At 35.1% G+C, this 11,273-nt stretch overlaps 1 protein-coding gene across 1 annotated transcript; it reads right to left on the bottom strand.

Annotated features, from left to right (window-relative positions):
* Positions 1-323: 323 nt before the first annotated feature.
* LOC108329064 (heat shock 70 kDa protein 17) lies at positions 324-10,627 on the bottom strand. Its single transcript, XM_017563056.2, has 13 exons — positions 9,473-10,627; positions 6,823-6,982; positions 5,651-5,896; positions 5,410-5,546; positions 4,946-5,282; positions 4,656-4,817; positions 3,667-3,741; positions 3,484-3,584; positions 3,324-3,393; positions 2,269-2,325; positions 2,120-2,181; positions 881-953; positions 324-773 (listed from the first exon to the last, which is right to left on the bottom strand). Exons 1-13 carry the CDS (start codon positions 10,468-10,470, stop codon positions 573-575), a joined length of 2,679 nt encoding a protein of 892 aa, XP_017418545.1. The 5' UTR covers positions 10,471-10,627; the 3' UTR covers positions 324-572.
* Between the last annotated feature and the right edge of the window lie 646 nt (positions 10,628-11,273).

Here is an 11,273-nt window from a genome sequence, read left to right as displayed (position 1 = left end):
TTTAAAACTGCCAAAAATTTTAAATAACATCGAGTGAGCCTAAGAAAATAAATGTTAATTCTTGAAATTAAAAATACCAATTCAAAATTGCCAATATTACTTTTGAATTTAAAGGAAAAACTTGATCTAAATTTGAGGACAAAAAGTCACATTATATAAAACGTGACAACTGTTAGCAAACGAAGTTTCGTGAGCAAGGAGAGAGACTTTATAATTATAACTGAAGCAAAATTTGTATATCATGTTCGTAGCACAAATCAAGTCTCGTGTGTTGTCTTTTCTCTTCGATAACATTTGTGTTTCGGCAGATAGAACTTTGCATATGGCTGTAAATAATATGTCCCCTTAAATATAAAAGGGAAATTAATCATCTTCTACAAGGACCCATCTAACCTCAAAAATTTAGCACTCAACCAGCAAGCAAATGTTGCCTCAACTCTATTATCTTGCTAGCTGAGAACTGACACTGCCTCCATTTCACCTATTAATTCTACCATTACCATTCTACATTTGATTATAAAAGCTCTCAGCTACATGAATAAATCTGGACTTACATGCATATTCCCAGTTAATCATAGCTCATCATGACCTTCAGATTGCTCAGTAACAGTTTCTTCGTTTGCCCCTTCTGAACTGTCAGCAGATGAATCACTTGAAGAGGAATTGTCCGTTGAGGTAGAATTGGAATCATCCGTATTTTGTTCATTGCTCTCTGTTTCATTCTTTTCAGGCTTCTGAACCTTAGGCTTGGGAATTCTGTTAATACTGGCAACCTGTATATGTACAGGAAACAAGGTCATTAACAAAAAATAAATGGCACTACTTGTAAAATCACATGGCAATGTTGTGTTGATTTAGACAAGTAGAAGAGACAGGTTACCTTGTTTTGCAGATCGAGCATCTTTAAATATACTTCTTCGGATGTAAATGCTGGCTTACTGAATCCAGAAGTCCTTCGAAACAAGTACAGAATAGGAAATTAATAACCAACAACATTAAAAATGTTACGAGCTGAGCACAATGCAATTTCCTCAGTGGACAAACTCACGTTGGCAGTCAGTAAAGTGGAAAAGCGAATACTTTACAAACCTAGAGTAGTCCATTTCCTTAAATATTCGGAAGTGCATGGTTAAAAAAGCATAATATAATCTAAAAGAGGGGTAGTGATCTATAAAGTCGTCAATGATATGATTCAGATGATCCATTGGTCATCTTTTACAGTCTTCGTGGACATTGAAGAGAAGGAGACTCACCCTCAAATGAACAATGTTAGGAAAATTATCTAGAAAATGGATATAACACAACAGACAAAGAGACCTTGCAAAGAAAAATCTTAAAGCTCAAAAGAAGTGGTGTCTAGGTTATTTTAATATTATAAAAGACTGAACTTTATTCAAGAATTCCACAGACTCTGAGTAGCACAATACGCTGCACATTACATACATATTCTGTTAGCAGTAGCAACTTCCATACACAAATAACCTCAATTTAACCCAAACTATTTCATTATATAGCCCATTGCCAGTGATTTTGTGCTATACAAGCTAACTGTACAGATGAAAAGGCAACCATTTTCAAAGATAACTTCGATTCATAATACCATAGAACCTAACTTAGGCCCTCAAAGTCCAGCCATAACACAATATCAAACCCACAATTTGGAGTGTCTACATTCAGACATACAAAGGGGCGAGGAATAAATGATTAGGTGGCAGAGAGAGAAGCACAGGTTTTGTGATGTGTGAATTCGGTTAGTGAGCACCGAGAGGAGACTGGGGGATAGATTTTGATCGTTGGGTTGTTATTACGAAGAGGACTTTTCTCTCTATTGGAATTCGGCTCTGAGCATGGGAACTTCAAACATCCTTTGCATTATCTTCTTCCTCTTAAAAAATAATTCGGCAATTATTTGATTTTGTAGTTTGATTTTCTTTAATCAATATTTCTTCCTATTATGTTATGGATGAACTTTTTCATGGAATGTTATTTCTAAATAAAGGAAAGTAGAGGTAAATGTTTATATAGGCATCCGCTCACGACATGACAAAATATTGAAATGACAAAGTAAACAACTAATTGCAGCTCCAATAACAACTAAAGTAATAGAACAAGAACTTACTTCTTTTGCTCATCTTCTTTTTCGTCCAACCAATTCTTTAATTTTTCAGAACTTTCTATAACCTTGTAAGTTAAAAACAAAACAACAATGAGCTTTCTGAAGGTGACATATCAGCATCAATAGATCATCAAAATTAAGTTAAACCATACCTCGTCTACTCGTTCTTGCGGAAGCCAAGGCTTTTTTGCTTTCCACTCTTCAACAATCTGCACAAGTCAAGTTACATTACATCAAAAAAATAGCCCGCAGCAGCAGCTGAATATAAAAACTTATAAATCAGAAATTCTCAATATATAATTTATGCTCCAGACACAAGCAATAGTTCGAGGGACATTTTTAGTTCACCTAACTAATGCCTTTTCAATGGATTGTGATTTTATTATATGATTTCCTGAAGTGGTTTGAATGTGTACAAATGATTTAACAGGAATGAGTGCATAAATGCTGATATGATGAAAGCTGGATAAAATAACAGATAACCACTTAAATGAAAGTTGTCTTATCTGTCGTATCTAACATCTCAACGAGGGCAACTACCAATCTCTACATTCTTTCAAATGAAATATGTGAATTAATGTAATAGAAATAATAGAGAAAATATTTTTGTTTACCATATTACAGCTTCTATTGATCCAACATAAGCTTACAACAAGAACTTACACATGCATCAAAGGGATTAGCAAAAGGTATAGAATTTGTGAAATATGCTGAATAAATGTAAAAAGTATTTGTTAAAGTATTTAGATTATACAAATTATATCAAATTCAACATGCATTTAATTCAAGCTCACTCTCTCTCTCCTTTTCCTTTCTCCTCTCTCCCCATTTTCTCTCGTTACCATCATCTCATTTCAACCCCCTTTCCCATTTCTATTTCCTTGCTTTTCGCCCATTTTCTCTCTCCTCTCTTTCTCCCCTTATGTTAAAAATGAGAATTGGAATATGGTGACCCTATCCAAACTAAGTTTGAAATTTAAAAAATGAACTGATTTATCTAAACAAAGGATTAAAATGAAAGAAATTTCAATTAAAGCAATTTGAATTTCAGATATTTCAAATTCCTTAATTCTTCCCCCAAACACAATTTAGGAGTGATTAACTATGAGGATCAATCGACATAATTCAACCCTAACAAAAAATTGGATTCAAAAAGAACATAGACAAGAAGAAAATAAAAAGCTGAGTCACTTCACATGAGATGTACCTGTTTCAACTCATCAATATACTTACGAGCATGCTCAACTGCTGCTGGTCGAGCTGTAAGCTCTTTTAACCTGAAACAGATATTCACAAATTCAGAAAAACACTATCAAATTTAAACCGTTTAGGGTAAAATTAATATAATTGGGCAAAATATAACAAACCTTAAGAAAATTGGATCTCCAACAGCTTTTAACTGATCTAGACGCTCTTGAAACTCTGCAGCATTGGCATCCTCACCATCTGTATACAACCAATCTTGCACCTGACAAAATATACAAAAGGCTTAAGTCAATGTTCTTATCAATAACATTTTTTATTCAATTGCCCAAGGAAAAAGGTTAAACCTGATCAAGCTTCTCAATGAAGGACTGGCGTTCCTCACTTGTAGAAACTTTTTCAAAATTCTCTAGAGTTTCAATCTGATAAAGACATGATAAGCATTAAGAACATGTTGAATAAAACAGCTACATTGATGTGCTTGTATTGATGCGTGTGTAAACACACACACACACAGAGATAGAGAGAGAGAGAGAGAAAACAGTATATTCAACCTACACAGTCGTGATTGTATTGATGCTATATATATATATATATATATATATATATATATATATATATATATATATATATATATATATATATATATATATATATATATATATATATATATATATATATATATATATATATATAAGTTACAAAACAAAGGTAGGGCATTTGCCTTAACCCTGCCCCTAAAGTTGGGTACATACAATAGAAATAACAACAATAAAACACCTTATTTTAACGATCCCCTTCAAGTTACAGCATATGGATCATATGCACCAAGTTTGGAACATATACACTGAATCCTACATCCTCTTGGAGACTTAGTTGACTTGAGATTAAAACAGAGAAATATATTTCTAGAGGACTTAAGGAACCCCTCTCATAGTTCTGTATTTATATATATATATATATATATATATATATATATATGAAGGTTGATACAATAGGAAGACTAAAAGGCAAAAAGATCTGTCCTAGGCTACTTGAACAGAGAACTAGGGACAGAGGTTATCTAACACTCAACCTCCTGCCTTAGAGTTAATGATTACTTGGATTTATAAGCTATTTCAACAAGTTGGAATTTCTTTCTCAAAAAGCAAAAATCAAGAACAAAAGTTAAATTTCCTCAGTATAAATTTAGACTAAGTCAACTATTTAAATGACAACCTTTTGTATGAATCCCTGAAAGAAAATTAGAATTTTTTAAAGGATAAAGATTACCCATGAATAATAAATGAAGGATGTAAACACAGTGAAAATTATAAGCATATTGCTTTCTACGAACCTTTTCCTTAGTAGAGTATATATATCCTTCTAAATTATTTTTTAACTCGGCTGTTCTTTTTCTGTCTGTGTCTTTTTGGTCTAGTACTTGTAGTTTCCTTTTAGCTTCAGTGAGAAAATCTTGTGACAGAGACATTCCAAGTCCAGTTATCTTCTCAGTAATCTGTAATGAGCAAAAAGCAAAAACAGCAATGAAGCAATAAAGGAATATTAGATCTTGTTTCAAATTTTCCCAAAAATAGCCACCCAGTTTAAATAATCACAAAATAAGGGTGGCCAGTTGACATTCACCTTTAATGGCACCCTAAAGGTCCGCTTTTTCAGTTTCTTCTCTGTAGCAGGCTCCGCGGAAGCTTGCTCCTCTGCGCTAGTGTTGGATGTGTTACTACTCCCAAGGTCAGTTTGGATGCTTTCATTGTTTCCTTCAGAACTATTTCCAGCAGCAGATTCAGCCGAAACATTTGATGAAATGGTTGAATTCTCTACGGTCAAATTCTTCTTAGGAACTTCCACCCACTCTGTTATTTCAATAACAGCATCTGCCTTATCCAGAGAAAGAATTCCACTTCTACTAAGAGAAAAATGTATGCTTGCCTTGATGGGGGATGACAAATTCCGAGATGAGTATCTAGAAGAACAGAGAAGAAAAAAATATATGAGGTCATCAGAGTCTCTAATTTTACATAAAAAGCAATACGCCAAGGGGCTAAAATAAGCAATATTGCCCACAACTTCAGCAAGCCTTTTATCCTTACTTCTCACTTGCATCTGTCAAACCAGATATTTGGTATCGAGCAATTTCAGGAGTGGTAGCACCAGGAGGCAAAAGATGCTCACTTTCATAAGCTAGTGAAACTTCAAAATCTTTGTTATGATTAATGGACCTAAACATCTGGTATGTTAACAATAGTACCGTGGATTAGTAAAGTTGAATTGATCAAATAATTCTTCATGTGATATGTAGTCACATTCAGCATTGAACATCAACTGATTTACCTTACTCGGGACTTTCTTCATTCGTGGTACAAGTAACTGCCTAGAGCTTTCATCTTTTAGAAGTTCAGGACCACTCAACTCAACCACAAATCCATACAAGGAACCATCAACCATTCCTAGTTTACGGTTTAACTTAATTCCATCACTTAAATTTGCTGCATGAAGAGCTGCACCAAGAACTATTGCTTCATCAGCATCAAGATGCCTATCAAGCTCTTTTCTACCAAGGAATTCTTGAAGCTTAGCCTGCAATAAAATTAACAGAATATCAATAAACAAAGCTCTACACTGAAGCTGGACAGCGACAAAAATACTTCATCTATGAAATTAAAGTTCAAAGACTGTATCCAACAATACATCTACAAGATAAAGTGCTTCAGTTTCATGGTATCTAGACATTCACACTCAGTTATATTCATATTTGAAATAAAAAATTATTAATGTAAGTAAATTATATATGCAATCAATCTTCGCTATTGAAATTTTTGTGCCAACATTTGAGACATCAGCTGTGCTCTTCCTTTCTCTGCATTATTCAGATAAATATAAATATTAAAAAAAAGAGAGAAGAAGTAGCAATTACTGGTTAACATAAAATAGGGTCAAGCTTGTACAGCATGAATTACTATGATTGACAATAATTACAGAAATATTGAAGTAGAAGCGAACAAAAAGTGAGATAGAGGACAGAAAACTAAGAGGGAAAGGGTCTGAAATGCTCTCAGTGTGATTGTGTTTCTTGTGAAAAAAAGAATTAGCCTTGGATGCTGAGTGCAACTCTAAATGTAAGTGTGGAAAAAAACTTTAGCAACTGAATCAGTTATAACAAAACATTCAGATCAACATATAACGAAATAATTAAACTGATGGGTTAGTTAGTTCTGTTAAATCAGATTAGCATGCACATGCTGCATTTAACATCTAATAATATACTAGCATATAGCAGTTGCAGTATAAAGACAGCATATAGCAGTTGCAGTATAAAGACAGCATATACAGATACAGTTGCATAACTAGGTTTATACTTTAAGTAACAGATGATATATATGGTAAACAAATGTTGTTGACGACTACCAAGCATGGACTACAATATTGTATGAAGAGATCAAACCCCACCCTGGCCAGAATGCACATTGTCAAAATAATTATCAAAGAAAAAGAAGTATTCACACCTGTAATTTTGGGACTCTTGTGGCTCCTCCTATTAACTCTACTGCATATATCTGTTCCAATGAAAGGCCAGAATGCTCAAGCACCTCTTTCACTGGTAAAAGTGATTTTTCCCAAATGTCTTCACAGAGCTCTTCAAATTTCTCACGGGTTATAGTGCTCCTGTAAGAACCAAGACATGTATGAAGAACCCTTATGCATTCATTATATCAAGTGCAGAAGTATCAACTTGATAATTGTTAGAAGTCTCACATAAGCTAAAGATAATTTAGAATATATAAGTAGGTGCAAACCTCACTTTACAAGCCGGTTTTATAGGATTGAGTTTGATTTTGTGAGACTAAACATTAATGGATAGTTAGACAGCGGGTGGAACAATATGTCCAACAACACAAATCTCACTAGGATAGGCTCAGAACCCGACTCTGATATCATGTTAAAAAGTGAACTTTAAGTCTAACTCAACCTTACAAGCCAGTTTTGTGGGATTGAATTAGGCTTAAAGTCCACTTCTAAACATAATCTCAGAGTCATTTTTAGGGCATATTCTAGCCATATTTGTTGTTTGTTGAGCATATTGCTTCACCCACTATCGAACCTCTATCAGACCACCTATTAATGTTATTAATGTCTAATCCCGCACACAATATGTATATATTTCAGCGTGAGGGGGGTGTGTTAGAAGTCCTACATCGATTAGAGATCGATAAAATCAATTTAGAGTATAGAAGTAGGTGCAAACCTCATCTTACAAGCCGATTTTGTGGGATTGAGTTCGAGTTAAAGTCCACTTCTTAATAATAAACTAATTTTACTTACCTTGTCAATACTTTCATTTTTATTTTGACTATTCTATTCATTTATGTTGACAAGATTGAACATATAAGGGAATTTCATTGTTAACCGTATTTGAGATTAAAACAGAAAATATATTTCTAGAGAGCTTAAGAGATCCCTCGCACGGTCTTCTATTTATAATGAAAATAGAAGAGTACATGGAATATTAAGGGGATGCACTAGACACCTAGGTGCAAAACTAGGTACGACTAATAAATGATCTAGCATACTACACTCTGCTTAGGCTTAATGATGATACATAGATGAAATTATTCTAACAATAGTATTTATTGACTTCCCCTTTAGAGCTATCTTCAAATTGATCTCTACCATAAGAAGATACCAACCTAGCCTATCTATTAACCAAAATGCTGACTTTGAGGTTATATGTAACTCCTTAACCAAGCTAAAGCTAAGCATATTACTATATTCCTTAACTGCTGAAATCATAGGCTTAAGTGAAGGAAAGAGAGAATCAAAACAACAGGTGAATATTTTCTTTTGTATCTTGATGTGAAACAAAATACATAGCATACACCTATTTACACTAATATTAGACTTGTAATCTTAATAAACTAAGGAAACAAATCATGACGTGTAAAGAAATATGAAAAAAACACTTCTAAAAGATCCTCCCACAAACAATATTAGCTTAGAAGATATAATTAAGATATGATGCATCGATTACATATGCTATCAGGAATCATTAACCACCCTACTAATTAACAATGTGAAAATAATGGCTAATGACTGACTAATGTATAACCACTGACAGAACTGGCCATGGATTTAATTGTTCCAAAAAACATGAAATGCACGTATCAAGAATTTGATTGTTTTCTTTTCCAATTTTGTTTATCTAAAACAGAGTGAAGACATGTTTTTACTGCTGTATTCAAGCAAGGCATAAATCCCAAGACTGATGCCCTTTTCTCAACCTCAGACAGCCAGTAAGACCCGCTCCTTCATTCTAATTAATTCCAAATAACTAACTACTTAAGCAACGAGTTTTTTACTCAATCAGCCATTTGAAAGCTGAACTGCTTTGTTAATGGAAAATTATGCTATAAACAACTCCTTTTTTTCTGTACGATTTTTCCAACTAAATTTTACCTGAATGAAATCTAGGACATGCTTTTACTGAAGGGTTGGAGAAAGTCAGGTCACAGTTTACTCAGACAACTGAAGCAAAAGCAACTGTGTTCTTGCTACCTGTTTTTGCTACTGTAATCATTTTACAGGATAGCTATGGTGTTCCCATATAATTCAAATGCCCACACTGGATGTTACCAATACCAGTACTTATTGAATACATATGCAAGCATACCCAATAATCTTATCACTCATGTAAAACTAAGTTCACACAAAAACACCAAGTCTTGTTACTTAGGAGTTTACTCTGCTACTAGCTGAGACAAAATGCTACTTCACTATCAAACAATCATTTTGAATAGACAACACTCTATACCCAAAAAAAAAAAAACAAATACAAGAAAATGTATTCCTACCTAGAAAGATTATAAACTGAATTGTTTATTTTTTAGTCAAAAAAAGAAAAATAAAAAACTCTTTAGATTAAATATTTCCCATATTAGTTTGCCATCATAACATATAGGATAAAGATTGATTGTCATTATCCTTACTGTTATTGTTCGTACTAAATAATAAAAAAAATTAAATATGGTGCTACAGTACACTTTCCAAATAAGGTTGAACCATGATCTACCCAGCACAAAGCAGCAACTTTTGCTCAGAACTAAAGAGAATAATAATAATAGCAATTTCATAGAATGAGTAATTTCAAATTCCAGCTACCTGAAGTCGACGTCATCATGAAGCGATTCGACGGAAATAGGAGCGGCGGTATTCGCACTAAGAATTTCTTTAGTCCGTTTAACCTGTTTCTTCAATTTAGCCATGGCCTTGGGAAACTTCCTCACATCGATCCCACCACCAACTTGCGCGTTGAACTGATCCGCAAAATACTCCACCAATCGCAACTCCATGTGCTGACCACCAAGCTCCGCGTTCCAGCGCACATCCTTGACCTGAAACTGGTTCACTGACACGCTCTTGCCATACTCCTTACCCTTGTACGACGAGAAGTACACAAGCGCCGCGTAGGTACTTGTCGCACCCATGTCATAGAAAATCACGTGCCTCGTCTCGTTCGAGAAGTCCTTATCGATCCCATACTGCAGCGCCGCACCGGAATGCTCGTTTATCAGGGACAAAACGTTAATCCCCGCCAACTGTGCCGCCGCGAGCAGCCCTTTCCGCTCGGCCTGTCCCATGTACGGCGGCACCGCGATCACTGCGTCCTTAATTGGAATCTTCGAGTGAAACTCCGCCAAATTCGCCGCGTAACCTAACACCATGGCGACGAGTTCCTCGGGGGAGTAAACGCTATCGTTTTCGTTTCCGTCGTCCACGACAAAACTCACGTCGCCTCGGAAATTTTCCTTCGTCTTGAAAGGGAGGTACATTGAGTTAAGAATCCTCTGCGCGGAAGCGTAGGGCTTCCCGAGGAGGTCGCGCGTTTGGGAATAGACCTTCTGCGGGTAACGCGCGACGAGACCTGCCGCCTCTTCGCCGAGAAGGCGGTGGCCGTCGTGGAAGGAGACCAGCGCCGGCGATTTCCGCTTGGACATCTCGTTGATCGCGATCGAGATCGGAGATTGACCGGGCTTCAGGTTCACCACCGCCACCTTCAACGATTCGGAACCTAGATCTACGCTGAAAACCGCAGATTGCGACGGAGAGAACAAGAGTGCGAGGGAGAACAGCACAGTTAGCGCCACCTTCCAAGCCATGTTTTTCCGACGGAATGCGGCGTTTTGCCGCCGAGAAAGTGAGGGAAAATTATGTGAATGTGTTGGGGAGAAGCGAGATTGTAGAGCTGAGTTTAATAATTAGTAATAATAAATAAATAAATTTGAAGTAAATAGTTGTGGTGTCCCAGAGAGAGTGCTTTGCTCTGCTTGAAGTGTATTTTACGGGAGAAAGTGTGACGGAGTGAGGAGGGTTTAACCACTGATAACACGACACGTGGCGAAATGTACACGTGGCTGGAATTGAGAAGGTGAGGTGTGTTGTTCTTGACTGGTGTTTGCTGAAGGTTCTCGCAGAGTCAAGGCGTAGCAAATGCGTCAAATGACTCTTCTAACCTTCTGTATGTAGTTAGCATGTAACGATGAAAATCACAAACTGATATGAAAATTTTACATTTTAACACGTTCAAAACGTTTTTAAGTGTTTTATGGATCTTTCTTTTATGTACTAAATAAATGTATTAAAAGTATATATTTTTTAGTTTTTAGTTCGTTCTAAACATTTTTAATATTTTATTTCATTTTCCTCAAAATTCTAAAGATTAAAGATTGATACATATACCGTGTGATATAATATAAATGATTTTATCACATTACTCAAATATATATTATTTATACAATAAAAAATAATGTTTATAATTATTGATTTAAAAGTTATATATATAAGGTTATCTTCGTTTAAAAAGAATTTAATGTTGAAAAAATTTAACGAAGACGGATTGACCACTTAAATTCTGTTCATTTCGAAAAATTTGCAAGTAAGAGAAGACAACCATTTAAAGTAA

The sequence above is a fragment of the Vigna angularis genome, chromosome 2, assembly GCF_016808095.1.
Source record: "Vigna angularis cultivar LongXiaoDou No.4 chromosome 2, ASM1680809v1, whole genome shotgun sequence".
Taxonomy (NCBI): Eukaryota; Viridiplantae; Streptophyta; class Magnoliopsida; order Fabales; family Fabaceae; genus Vigna; species Vigna angularis.
This window is presented reverse-complemented; position numbering and strand designations above follow the sequence as displayed.